The 14953-nt window shown below is 45.5% G+C and overlaps 1 protein-coding gene across 1 annotated transcript in view; it reads left to right on the forward strand.

The window, feature by feature from the left end:
• The first annotated feature begins 868 nt into the window (after positions 1-868).
• Positions 869-14953, forward strand: part of GC2 (golgin Putative 2) — a 104465-nt gene continuing 90380 nt past the window's right edge. Inside the window, exon 1 of the mRNA XM_086823437.1 lies at positions 869-1252. Coding sequence (XP_086679563.1) covers positions 1199-1252 — 54 coding nt within the window. The 5' untranslated portion in view covers positions 869-1198. The remainder of the gene's footprint in view (positions 1253-14953) is intronic.

A 14953-nucleotide genomic window follows, 5' to 3' on the forward strand; every position in this document is an offset into this window, starting at 1 on the left:
TAGCCTACTTCTTGCCGGATTCCAAAGCTTCCATCGCTAGGCTGTCCATGGCTAGATACTGCCTGCACAGGTGCCTTGGTTCCACCGGAGCGAAAGCTCAACCGGTCGTGTTAAGCCACATAAATCTTCATGGCGAAACCATGGGTGGAGGAGGTGGGGGTAGGGAGAGAAAATGAGGAGAAAACTACCCCAAGCTGCCTGCTTGCACTCCTGCCATTGCTGGCTATGGTAGGACTGCGAGCTTGTTTGCTTCATCATGAAGAAGAAGAGGAAGGTGGACCTTGTCTTGTTTTGTATGAGGGCAGCCAACGGCCCAATATTTCAGCGCGTTGGGAACCATCGTCCAACAAATGCAACGGCTTGAGCCCGCAACCTACATCAATGACCTCTTCCCGGGGGCGCTCGCTAGGCTCTCGCAGAATTCAACCGTCTCCTAGAACCCCACATAAATCTATCCACCGCTAGATCCATGAACTCAACGAAAGAAAAAGCAACGCTCATGACGCTGTGCAATGCCGTCATGCCTCTCTCGACGACTAATATATCCTGCACTCATTGAGAGAGAGAGGGGGCAGTATACAAGTGAGGAGACAAGACGTCGCCAAAGAAAATGCTTTGCACCACAACAGAAAAAGCAACATTTGTCCAGCATCATGCATGTAGCTACATTTTTGCCATCTGTCACTCGCTAGCGCCACCTAATGTCTTAACATTAGCAAAATCTCAACCCCATTCAAACAAATTAATTAATAGGGGGCCAAAAAAGATATTGGATTCATAAACCATATATAATATGCAACACATTAATATTTACTTTTTTTTTTTGTAATGCGAGATTTTTTATTTATACCAAGCAATGTCCTTACGGATGAGAACTAAGTAAGACTCGATCATGAGACCTTACCCCAAACACACACGCACGCTTCACCAATTGCTCTACCGCACTGCTAGTTATTAATATTTACTTCGCAAATCTTTTCAAACATATTCGCAAACGCTCTTTGTTAATCTCAAATTTTTTTTGGGGCTCCCACGAAAAGGATTGCACAATGGCGGATCGTGTGTAGATGACGGGGCGGGGGAAGTTGAGCTGAGGGCGACTTTTGATGGGATTGAGCAACCGGGTTGGCCATCGCCACAATCTGCAAATCCTTTTGAAGGTTACACCAGTGTAGAAACTGGAGATCCGAGCTTCCCCATGGCTGGATGGCTCTCTTCCAAACTGAAGGAAGCCGAGCAATTCCTGCACCAGGTTAGCATCTCAGATCCAAATCGATTTGTTGCTTATCATCTCGGATTAGTGGAAAATCTCTATATTAAGATTGTTATAGAAATTTCATGCGGATATGGCAAAGCTTAATCCTTTTCTGGGTACCCTGGCGTATGGGCCCTGCTAATCTGGTCTTGTTAGTGCTACTAGCCAGAACACCCCTGGGTTGAATAGTATTCATAATTTTCAGTGGTGGTGCATTCTGAGTGTGTTCTTGGCTCCTATGTAAGGGTTGTTGCTCATTTATATCTGAGTGTGTTCTTGGCACCTATGTAAGGGTTGTGTGTGCGAGAGAGAGAGAGAGAGAGAGAGCGATATCAATGTCTTGGGAGAGGAGGTGCAATTTGATCCATGAGAAAAATATCATTGCATGGTGACTGGTAGTATTTGATAGAAGCTGCGTACGGCATCTCTCAAATCCTATTAGAAAAAAAAAGAAAAAGAAACCCTAGAACCACTAGAGTCCCCTGTGACATGAGGGAATTCTCATTTATGAGAGGCTGATAGGGTTACACTCATCTCACAGTCTCCTCTAGAGACCCAAGTAAGTCACATCAATTCCTCTGTGCTGGTGGCATGTTTAACTTTCATTGAAATGTGTTAACAGTGGGTCTATTAGGGAGACCTCATCCATCAGATCTTATTTCTCCAATGTGCAATGTTAGTTGTATGTGGGCTCCTCAAGGCAACAAACTGTTTGGATGTTGCACAGTGATCTGAGAGTTAACAAGTGTCCTCCTTTGAGCACACTCCGAGAGAATGCTTTCCTCTAGCTTTGCTTGGTGCAGACCACCTCATATTGCTACCTTTGCTGTATTTTGCTATGGATTCTGTGGGATAGCTTAGAGGGCTGAGCTTGAGTGCTTTGATACCAATGTTGCATAGGCGGAAGCCTTGCTTACTTGATCCTCAGTCTCAAGCTAATTAAGAACAATGATGATTAGACAGAGAGAGATGAGCTGTTTGTTCAGTATATTATTTGGTACAAAAAGATGATGATATATGTAGAACTTTTGAGGCCTTTGGCTTGACCAAAAGGTTGACTTTAGACCTTCTACTGATTGCCTATGACCTTATTCCAAAGGGGGATTAGATGATATGTACAAATGAGAGCTTGGCTATTTATAGGGAGAAGAGGAAGATTTGTAATCTAGTCGGTTTTGCCTTTTCAGCCCATAAAACTTCATCTGAAAAGGCATCTTTTGTGTCCAAATTGCGTCCAAAAGGTGTCCCATACATGGGTGTATGTCTTGGGCACTTCGGAAGCCTAATGGGTTGCAAAATTGGTTCTATATCTGCCCCTAAATCTGCCTTAAAATGTTGCTGAATCCAGGACTAATGATGAGATTATCCATGTCCATGGTTGTGCACGTGACATCCCCTCGTGCTAGACTTGATGACGGGTTGGAAACTTGTCATCCTTCCTCCCTGGACTATTGACTTTGACTTTCATTGCCTGAACACCTTGCTACTTCTCAGATTCCACTCGAAGTCTGGTTGAAGAATTGTGCATTTATTCCACTTTGTCCCCCGCTATGGTAGCTATGGTGTGCAATCCCTTTCCCTTAACATAGCTATGGTCTCCTACCGAGAATGATCATGCGTGTTGCTTTTCCTCCGGAAATGATTTGAGAGTTAACTGGTGTCTTTCTTTGTGCACACACTCCAAGAGAATGCTTTCCTCTAGACCACCTCATAATGCTATCTTTGCTATATTCTGCTATGGATTCTGTGCACCTTCTTGGGACAGCTTAGAGGGGTGAGCCAGAATGCTTTGATACCAATGTTGCAAACTTACTTGATCCTCAGCCCTAAGAGTGATTAAGAACAATGATGCAAACTTGATAGTTAGATTGAAAGAGAAGAGAGAGATGAGCTATGAGTTCAGTGTATTATATGGTACAAAAAGATGATGATGTCTGAACAACCTCTAAGGCCTTTGGCCTGACCAAAAGGTTGAGTTTAGACCTTCTACTCCTGATATGTACAAATGCTCTAGAGCTTGGCTAGTTATAGGGAGGAGGAAAATTTGTAATCCTGTTGGTTTTACCTTTTCAGCCCACAAAACTTTGTCCAAAAAGTCATCTTTTGTGTCCAAATTGTGCCAAAGCCCAGAAGATTCAGATGGTTAGGGGTCTCCTGAAGGGAAAAACCCTGACATGGTGGAGAGAACTTAGGAATAAACTGAGTACTTGGATAGAGTTTGAGATAGTGTTTCCTGATGAATTTCTCTAGGCGGAGGATGAGTTTGATATTGTGGCCAAGTTTATGGATGTTACATGCGGAAGCTGGAAGCTTTGAGAGTCTTCTTTCAGCCCTAAACACCATGTTGATGCAAAACGCATGCAGAAGAGAGAGAGAGAGAGAGAGAGCTGAGTATTCGGTATATTCATATGGTACAAAAAGGATGTACAAAACAGCCATAGACTGCCTTGAAAAGGTAGTAAAATGTTGGATTATATCATCTCCAGAGGGTCTACATCACCTTTTTTCATGCTTGTATTGGCCATTTATGTGGCCAATGTGCATTGGCATATCTCAGTAGAGATTATTCAGCATTTTTAAACTAAATTTTTGGGTATTTTTAGGCATTTTTTGTAGCATTTTATGCTACTGTCATGCTGTCGGCCTGCTACAGCCGGCCGACTATCATCCTTGTGGAATATATAAGGGCTGACTCCCTTTCCCCAGTTCATCTCATTTTTCAGCATTCAGTTGAGGTCATTAGTAGCTGCTACTAGTGCTTCTTACCATTGTACAGCACCTATGGGCTTCCCTTGTGCTCAGATTTCAGCAATAAACATCAGTTTCCAGCATTTACAGGTCTTGTACCTGGGCCTACATCTGTGTTTTATATTTGCTTCACTTTCTTTCATGGTATCAGAGAAAAATGCTAACCTGTGAGCATAAGAAAGGTGCGTTTTCTATTTTGGAGCAGAGGCTTCGACATTTTGCTGTGTTTTCTGCAGATTCAGCGTAGAAGGTGCTGCGTTTTCTTCCGGGAGCAGAGGCTTCCTCAAGAGTGCTGTATTTCTGAATTTTCAGCAAAGATTGCTGAAGCCCTCTTCTAGGTGTTGAGGACAGGGAACTACATCTTGGAGAGATCTTCTTCCTCTCCTTTCAGTTTCCCACCCTCCCTCCCTTTCTTCTTGCTGTGCACAGCCTGAGAGGAGGACTTGCTGATTTTTTTGAGCCCCTTTCTTCAGAGAAGGTTTCTTGTCAGAGGACATGGCTTCACGAGGTTTCTCTACTGGTGCTGCTTCTCCTGTTGATTCTCCAGCACCATCACAGCATGGATCCCCTACTCCCGCCGCTCCACAAGTGGTTCCTATTCCCAATCTTTCCTCTCTAAGTTTCTCTCATCCAGGTCTTGCTCCCACCCTTGCCCACATACCATCCTACAATCCTCCCCAAGTCAGTGACTCCATGAAGCTTACAGCATCCAACTATCATACTTGGTCTTTCTACACTCAGTTGTTGTTGGAAGGAGCCGGTGTGTGATGGCTATCTCCACACCTCACTTGGTGGACCCTGCTTTGAGAAGCATATTGGATGCTCGGCCTCGTCTTATCATCATACATTGCATGACTCCATCCATACAGGCACAATTTATCTCCTCTCAGAGTAATGCTCATCAGATGTGGACAGAGATCCAGAGGAGGTATGGGAGAGTTTTGATAGTGAAGATTGCCAAATTGGAGTCAGATGTGGAGAAACTTACCATCACTGAGTCATATAACTTGATTGAGAAGATTGGAGAGTTTTCCCGTATCAAGTTGTGTAACATGCAACGGAAGTATTCGTATTGGAGGATCCTGTCACACAAATGCTCACACCGTCTTCTGTATCCTGAGTTTCGCGAGTTTAGCAATCCACTTTAATACTTCAAACGTTAGAGAGATATGAGAGAGAGAGATGAGAACTGTACACCGTATGGGGTCCCGAATTACCCACTGAAGGCTCCCCTATCCCATTACCGAGATAGTATTTGCTTTATTATCTTTAAAGAGACTGACGGTGTGACTGACGATAAGCCAAACGCAAGACCTTTGAAGACCAAGTGTTGGGCTGAACTGTACACAGCTGTAGAAGCACCAAAGATGTCCAATCTCGAGCCTATGCACTCTTCTCAATGGTATGAGGGAGGGATGCAAAGCCAGGGCTGAGAGAGAGGCTGTTTGGGATTGTTCTAGACTGAGTATGAATGCTGTAAATGAATTTGAATGTTGCGTGGAGGGTTGAAAGCACAAACGTTGATGCTCCTCTTGCTGTAGGATGACACGCTTCTCCAAAACGCATGGGACTGACGTGGATGCAAGACTGAATATGATGCGCCTGAATGCTCTTTGCTGAATATGAATGAATGAGAGAATGATTATGCAAGGGCTCTATTTATATGGGCCGAATGAGCCAGTCGGTTGGCTACCGAGCTGGCCGATTGCTCATGTCCAATTACTAATGCATAAATGTGTATAAAATGCTGGGAAAAATACCAAAAAAATCCTAGTAAATATCATGATAAATACTGGATGATATCTAGGGTTCTTGCAATGGTCTAGATGCGATGCATGAATGATGTGCAATATGCAGGATGCTTTCTGATGCAAACCCTAAGGTTTCTACTGATTGTATATGCATGAATGCGTCTCTTTAAGTGGGTTAAGGGACTTAGACGGACTGACTGACTTACGATGGCTGAGAATGACCTACGTAGCTCGTGTCTGACTTATCCTGGACTGAGGATTACAATGGGGTCACGGCGTACGACAAATATCATCCTGAATGAAACTAATACTGTACAAATATTGCACTGTTGATGATGAGCCAGTTTGTCAGCATGCACTATAGTGCAGAGTGCATGTGACATTCCCTCTTGCTTAGCTTGGCAGCAGGTTCATGGCTTCCAAGTAGTCCGCCAACAACTGGGGATACTCTTGAAAGAACTCCTTGTCTAGCCATACGGCTTCGTGGGTGCCTTGATCTCGGAATTTCGTATAGAACTGATGTATCTATCGATCGAAACTATGCTTGCAACGATGAAGAAGGATCTGCTCGGGCTCGATGACTTCTGCTTCGTCTACCACGTTTGGCTGTTGTTCATCTGAAACATCAAACACTTCTGGTCCAACATATGGTTTTAGCCAAGAAACATGGAAAACATCATGCATTGTCCAACTGGTAGGCAATTTTAACTTCATGGAGACATCACTTAACTTTGTAACTATTGGGAAAGGTCTAAAACTACGGAATGAAAGCTTGGGACTTACCCACTTGTTTCAATCTTTGTTTCATGATGCGCAGATAGACCCTATCCCCTTTCGTGAAGTGGATATCTCGTCTAAACTTACTTGCATGTGTGTGAACTGAATAATGGCCAGGCTCAAAATTGAGGGCCAAACTGGGTAGGGTTGAGTACCAAACTATGTGGAATCGACATACTGATCTTCTATGCTATTAAGTCTTTTCCAGAGATGTTGAGAATGGTAAGACTCCTGAATGGTCTAGATGCTGGTCTTTCCACTAAGAACATCTGCTCTACTGGGTTATGCTGACCAGGGATGTACTTGATCATTCCTCCAACCTGGTGGAAGAGCTGACCCTGTCTAGTGTGCTGATCACTCCATTGGGCACTTGGCATTGTCGGGAGCCACTTAAGTGCTTGGTGGTATGTGGTGACTGTGAAAATGCGTCCATTAGGAACATGTTTCAAATGTTTGAGAACTGACTGCTGTTCTAGCTTGCCCTTGGAAGTCTTGGAAAGACGAGGGAAACTTGCTAGGAGGTTCTACCCTAGGGACCAAATCGATATGATGATCCACAGGACGAGAGGGTGGGATACTGGGTGGGAGATTGTTACGACCCTGTGTTTTTCTTTGGACAAGATGCAGGTGTGCACGGGGACATGGTGGACAGTGTGAATGGCATCAGGTTGGAGTGAAAAAGGGAGCCCATATGTGGACAACCCCAAGTGTGAAGGGGGGGGCAAAGAGATTTTAACTTAAAAGGTTTTAAAAACCTTTAAAATCATTTTTAATGCCTTTTATGAAAAAAAAAACGTGGCCCATATGCTATTTTGGGGCCACGTGTGCTTTTTGGAAAAAAGAGGGGCTGGCAGGCAAAAGGGGCGCCTATCTCTTGAGGAAGCATGTGCTTTTTGGAAGAAGTGGACTGCATGTTGGCTGCGCACAGGAGATTTCATGCAGACCTGTACGACTGTACGGACAGCTGTACGGACAGGACAGAAATAGGTGCTGACAGTTCTGCTGCTGGCGGGTCTGCGCTGCTGGTCATCTCTTGCTTTTAGGAAGGGATTACAAGCGGGCTGTGCTGCAGGGTGCAGAGGCGCAGCTGAATACCTCCTTATGCATGCTTTTTGGAGAGTGAAGGCTGGCTGCTGTGCTGCGCTACAGGACAGAGTCATAGGCCTCCTTTCTCTCTCTCTCTCTCTTGGCAAACAGGTGGCTGCAGGCAGTGCTGGACAGAGCAGCGCATGTTTTTCTCCACGCACAAGGGGCTGGACTGCAGGCGCAGAGGGCTGAAACTCATGCTCTTTTGCACAAGAGTCGCTTACAGGTTGGTTTTCTCTGGACACACAGGCAGCCAGGTGTGTGCTTTTTGGAGGACGCCGTGTTTTTGCAGAAAGGAGGGGCTGGTTTTTCATGAACATAGACATCATGTCGATGGCGTTCAACTGATGGAACTTTCAGCTTCTCTTTGCTTTGGGTTCGGGACTGTTTTGAAACTGTTTATGGGCTGTTTTTGTTTGGCTGCAAATTCAGCAATGTACTTGGGTTTCCGGCTGCGAGTACAGGTCATTTGGTTATGTTTCTTGGCATGGGAGTGATGCAAGCTCGCATGGCTGCGTGCTCATGGAGCAGATTGTTTTCTTCCTCCTAGAAAGGAACAGTGGGACCTACAGTTATGGGCATCTCTATGTTGCCAGATGTTTCATGAGGGAACAGGTAACTAGATGTATGGAAACAGGACAGAAGTTTCAAAGGGAAACAGGCCTAAGGGTTTCATGTGGAAACAGGTTGTAGGTTTTCTCGAGGAAACATGTTATTTGGGTTTCTCCAGGAGATAGGTCACATGCAGGCAGAAGGTACAGGAATGGACACATGTTTGGTACAGCCTTGCTACTGATTGGACAGGGGACAAGGCATCCATGACAGAGATGGATATACCCTTGGAAGGTAGAGAGGGTTTGTACAGATGTGTCGACTGTATGGTATGCTGTGCTGTGATACTCTTTTGAGAGACAGTTTGGGAGTCTGTGTTGTGATGCAGGAGCACTGGATGTGTCAGGGTGTGATGCTGTTCATAGTGTGAGAGGCTATGGATGGTTGTGGCAGCCTTGATCATGGGAGAAAGCTTCTGTATGCAGACTCAATGTGAGAGAGTCTTTCGATGTGAACATTGGCTGGACTTGTTTGTGGATGCCGAGTGGACAAGAAGCCAGATGCAGGTTCTTTGCAGGCTTCAGGGGTTCTACTGTGACGGCTGAGTTCCCAGCCTTATATTGTAAGTAAGCACTTCCCATTGGATTTCAAATATCTAATGCAAATTTTTCACTTTATGTGAAAAAGATAGATAGAGGAATCATGATACTAGTCATTTACGTGGATGACTTCATTATCACTGGTGATAATGATGCTAACATATAATAGAAGTTTGAGATGAAAGATTTGGGTGAGCTGTGGTATTTTCTTGGTATAGAGGTGGAGAGATCACTTGATGAAATTTTACCGTTACAGAGGCAGTATGGCTTGGACATGTCCAAGTATGGTACGGCAGGCTATAAGCCTATTTTAATGTTATTGGAGCAAAACGCTAAGATTTTTGTAGATATAGGTGAGCTTTTGGAGGACCTCACTATGTGCATATGCATAGTGGCTTAATCTACATGACCATTTACTAAGCCAAATTTGAGCTATGCTGACAGGTTGCATATATAGCCCATCACTGTGCTTACATGGTTAAAGCAATACAGGAGATAGAACCCAATAGATTTGTGCGAGTGTTTGTTTCACCGCCCGTCAGGCCGGTTTACAAGGTTCCGTTTGCCGGGACACATCGTCGACTTTCTCAAGGAGGCGAGCCCGTGGTTGTCACATTAAAAGCTTCAACATGAGGAAAGTGAAAAAAAGGAAGTGCAGGACACAGTACAGGATTTTGTGTCTTTGCCTATATGGGGTGAAGAGCAAGAGCTGAAGATGAAGTTCAGGAGAAAAGACACCAAGGACAAGAAGTAGTCGGCGAGGAACAAGAAGCAGTTGAAGTGTTATGGTGCAGGAGATGCGTTGAAGGCTATGGCTTTCGACAGTTTGTCACCAGTGGTATCTTCACGGAGGCTTCATGGGTTCGGAAGACAGTTTCTTTCTATGTTTAGCAGTGGTGATCTACTATGCTTCATCGAGGACTTGTGCTTACCACTTTGGGTGGAGTGCAAGCAGGTTTTGGGTGCCTGAGGATGTATCAGATGAGGCTCAGATGGAAGTGAAGGAACTTGACGAGGTTCTTGTTCCTGAGCATATACTGGCACATAAGGAAAGAAAGGTACAGGGTAAGGTTTCCCGTCGCTATCCTGTGAAGTTCAAGAGCTGTTCACTGATGGATACGAAGTGGATGGAGGAGGTTCACTGATGGATGCGAAGTGGATGGAGGAGGGTGACTTAGCAGATTCACCTTAGGAGTTGTAGCTTTATCTTGATGCTTATGAGTTGGAGTCGACTCTTGTTACGGCTCATTCAGGTTCAGCAGAGCATAGGTCTGGAGCATTGCCTGATGCTCAAGAGGGGGGTAGCACCTCCGCTCCCTTGTTACAGACAGGCTCATTTGTTATCTAGGAGTCGCTTGGTGACATCTTTGTATTCACCCGAAGGTACTGAGGCTGAGAGTACAACTGCTTATGGGACTTCTATGATCTTGTGTTCTAGACACATGAGATGATGGTTGAGTATGGTTCACAGTCGCATGCACCTTGAGACTATAACTGCAACTATGGCTAACTCTATGGAGGACATAAGTCTTGCGAGCAGTCCTAGAGTTGGTTTGGTTCATGGAAATATGGATCGAACTCTATTTGTGCATGTATGCATACACTTTTTGAGGTAGAGGTATTTTTGTATTCTGGTGCCATTGGATCCTGGTACCATTGAGAATACATTGGGAAATACTCTGCATTGTGTCATGTGCTGCATGTATATTGGTATGATACATCAAGTGCTTTATTATGTTCATGGATGCACCACTGGGTGTGACTCATGCGGGATGGCCATGAAACATATGTGGGAAAGTACTTAGTGGATGTAGTGTTTGGATGCATTGAGTGCTTTCATATGCTCATGTTGTACCATCAGTCGTGGGTCCTGCGGGATGCCCATGGGCGTAAGGCTTGCGAGCAGCCCTTAGAATATTACTTTGGAGTAGGTAGAGCATTTTGAGGAGCATATTGTTTGCGAATGCATATGTGTGTCATGCATATGTGTGCCATATGTAGAATGATGCATGGTTTTGTTTTTGGCTAACACAGTTAACGTGTTTCCATTTGATTTTAGACTTTTGCTGTAGGTTCTGAAGGAACAAGCAAGAGGTGTTTGTCACTTTGGCGTGACAGTGTGGCTTATTGTGCAGGATGATTGTTTTTATCACCCAGATGCATTGGAAGGCCATTGTTTTTGTCGTATGGGGTGTCTTTGCTCATAAGATGCCTTACTGTGCCATTGAGTGCAATCGAGGACGCTTGCCATTTTTCAAGAGGGGGGTATGTTACGACCCTGTGTTTTTCTCTGGACAAGATGCAGGTGTGCACGGGGACATGGTGGACAGTGTGAATGGCATCAGGTTGGAGTGAAAAAGGGAGCCCATATGTGGACAACCCCAAGTGTGAAGGGGGGGGCAAAGAGATTTTAACTTAAAAGGTTTTAAAAACCTTTAAAATCATTTTTAATGCCTTTTATGAAAAAAAAAACGTGGCCCATATGCTATTTTGGGGCCACGTGTGCTTTTTGGAAAAAAGAGGGGCTGGTAGGCAAAAGGGGCGCCTATCTCTTGAGGAAGCATGTGCTTTTTGGGAGAAGTGGACTGCATGTAGGCTGCGCACAGGAGATTTCATGCAGACCTGTACGACTGTACGGACAGCTGTACGGACAGGACAGAAATAGGTGCTGACAGTTCTGCTGCTGGCGGGTCTGCGCTGCTGGTCATCTCTTGCTTTTAGGAAGGGATTACAAGCGGGCTGTGCTGCAGGGTGCAGAGGCGCAGCTGAATACCTCCTTATGCATGCTTTTTGGAGAGTGAAGGCTGGCTGCTGTGCTGCGCTACAGGACAGAGTCATAGGCCTCCTTTCTCTCTCTCTCTCTCTCTTGGCAATCAGGTGGCTGCAGGCAGCGCTGGACAGAGCAGCGCATGTTTTTCTCCACGCACAAGGGGCTGGACTGCAGGCGCAGAGGGCTGAAACTCATGCTCTTTTGCACAAGAGTCGCTTACAGGTTGGTTTTCTCTGGACACACAGGCAGCCAGGTGTGCTTTTTGGAGGACGCCGTGTTTTTGCAGAAAGGAGGGGCTGGTTTTTCATGAACATAGACATCATGTCGATGGCGTTCAACTGATGGAACTTTCAGCTTCTCTTTGCTTTGGGTTCGGGACTGTTTTGAAACTGTTTATGGGCTGTTTTTGTTTGGCTGCAAATTCAGCAATGTACTTGGGTTTCCGGCTGCGAGTACAGGTCATTTGGTTATGTTTCTTGGCATGGGAGTGATGCAAGCTCGCATGGCTGCGTGCTCATGGAGCAGATTGTTTTCTTCCTGCTAGAAAGGAACAGTGGGACCTACAGTTATGGGCATCTCTATGTTGCCAGATGTTTCATGAGGGAACAGGTAACTAGATGTATGGAAACAGGACAGAAGTTTCAAAGGGAAACAGGCCTAAGGGTTTCATGTGGAAACAGGTCGTAGGTTTTCTCGAGGAAACATGTTATTTGGGTTTCTCCAGGAGATAGGTCACATGCAGGCAGAAGGTACAGGAATGGACACATGTTTGGTACAGCCTTGCTACTGATTGGACAGGGGACAAGGCATCCATGACAGAGATGGATATACCCTTGGAAGGTAGAGAGGGTTTGTACAGATGTGTCGACTGTATGGTATGCTGTGCTGTGATACTCTTTTGAGAGACAGTTTGGGAGTCTGTGTTGTGATGCAGGAGCACTGGATGTGTCAGGGTGTGATGCTGTTCATAGTGTGAGAGGCTATGGATGGTTGTGGCAGCCTTGATCATGGGAGAAAGCTTCTGTATGCAGACTCAATGTGAGAGAGTCTTTCGATGTGAACATTGGCTGGACTTGTTTGTGGATGCCGAGTGGACAAGAAGCCAGATGCAGGTTCTTTGCAGGCTTCAGGGGTTCTACTGTGACGGCTGAGTTCCCAGCCTTATATTGTAATCAAAGCTCTTATAATCAATAAAAGAAATACCGCAAGGGGCGCCACTGCGTTTTGGGGCCAATCGGTGTTCGTGTACTGTTTGCAGGAGCACTTTAGCTCCCCCTGTTTGTTTTCTTTTTCTAGGTCCTCAATGGCGTTGAAGTGTTTTATGTGCGAGTGTTTGTTTCACCGCCCATCAGGCCGGTTTATAGAGATCATCCTGGAGATGAGAAATCATAGGAATGCCAAGAATGCTCCTATCTCCTCGAATCATGATAGGCTCAGGAAAACCTTTAGGGATAATAAAGGCATCCTGCCTCCAATTGGGAATAGGTTTATATTGACGGAACCACTAAGATCATGTCACATCCCAAAAGAGGCGAAACAATGAAATCTCGTTGGAATGAGGTCTTTTGAACATCAAAGGCAAACTGCTGCGCCTTCTGAGAAATGTGGGTGCGGAGACCAGGTGTAAACCCGTCCACATCCAGATGATATGGAACTAATGTGCAACTCATTTTGTTAGCCAACTGGGGAGAGATGGCGTCTTTAGAACCGCCCATATTGAAAAGGACTACAAATTGTCGGCCTTGGCCAGAGCCATAAGCTCGGATGAGGCTTTTCTGTGCAGCATCGCTCTCACCCTGCTGCTTAGCATCAAATACCATGGATGGCATAGGATGCATAGAAGGTAAAAGTTGAACCGCATTGGTAGTAGTAGGCGGGGCTGGAGGAGTTGGGGATGCTGTGGCAACTGTGGCAGAATGAGCTTAGGCGGCTTGTTCCGCTTGCCATTTGTGGCAATCGTGATGTGACAGAAAAAACATCTGTTTTCTGACTGATACTTCTTTTGCTCCTTTGGAGGAAGATAACCTCCAGTAATGCCTGCTTTAGCCTTTATATCAGGGGTTTTCTTAGGCTTAGATTCTTTATCTTTCTTACCTCCTGAACTGGAGCTATTATTGCCGTCCTTCTTAGCATCTTTAGAATATGCATTACCTTTCCCTGGCTGTGCAGCAGATTGCTGCTACTGGGGTTTGGTACTGGAGTGGGATGACTGCTTGGGCTTGCCTCCGTTCATCTTCATTTCTTCATTTTGAGCGAGAGTCAAAGCCCGGTCATATATACTGGGTTCAAAGTTGCGAACTGTGAACCGAATGTTAGGATCAAATCCACGAATGAATTGCTCCATCTTGGCCCGCACAGATAGCTCTAACTGCTGTGCTAAAGCAATAACCTTGTCGGAAAACTGAAGCACTGGAGATCCATTCTGTCTGAGTCCATAGAACTCATCTGCCAGACTGGTCATGTATTGGGGCAGAAGGAATCTGGTCTTCAGGTCACGGACAAAGGTATCCATCTAAAAGTTGTGACACCTGTTGTCTGGTCTGTATAAAGATTAGACCAATGCTGCCACCAAGTGACTGCCTCACCAGTGAGATGAGGAGCCGCTACGTGGACTCTATCTTGAGGATCTGTGATCCTAGCTAATGGAAAATGAGCAGTAAATTGATGAATAAACTGATTTACTGCTAAATGATCACACTTACCATCATACTTACTGAAATTTGGTTGACTGCGAATGACGGTAGTTGATGCTGCGGAGTGCTGGCTGGTGGCACCTGAGTCTGGGGATGCTGAAGAGAGGTGTTGGTATCTAAGATGGATGGCCTCCTTTTTCCTTTCGTGCTCGAGAACATACGTTCTCGATCGAGCTCTCGATGGTGCTCCCGAGCGGTGAGTTCAGCGTGACGTTGGTCTTCGTCCATCTTGCGTTGGGCTTCCTCATAGTCCCGTCTTTCTGCTTTTTCTTGTTGCTTTCTAGCTTTTGCTTCTACCTTTTCTTCTCTCCTTCGGGCCTCGTCTTCTCTCCTTTGTTGTCTCATCTGAAAGAAGAGGGAGATGTAATCGAGGGTTGCTGGAGGCGGAGGAGGACGTGCTGCTGTTGCCTCCAAGAGTTGGAGATGCTCCATGAGCAGCTGGTTCTGAGCTCTAAGAAGAGCTATGGTGTCTGCGGTAGTCGGAAGAGCAAGTTCTCCTTCGGGGGAGACTTCTTCCGGCGGATGGGTACTCTCTACTGTAGACATGATGCTGAAGTCGGTGGTCGTGCCGGAACGCAATCTGACCATCCAAGGATGCCCTCACGCTAGGATACGGTGTGTGTGGACAAGCTGAATCTGATACCAATGTAACATGCAGCGGAAGAATTCGTATTGGAGGATCCTGTCACACACATGCTCACACCGTCTTCTGTATCTTGAGT

Source organism: Cibotium barometz, chromosome 29 (assembly GCF_041138505.1).
Source record: "Cibotium barometz isolate CiBa-2024 chromosome 29, ASM4113850v1, whole genome shotgun sequence".
NCBI lineage: Eukaryota > Viridiplantae > Streptophyta > Polypodiopsida > Cyatheales > Cibotiaceae > Cibotium > Cibotium barometz.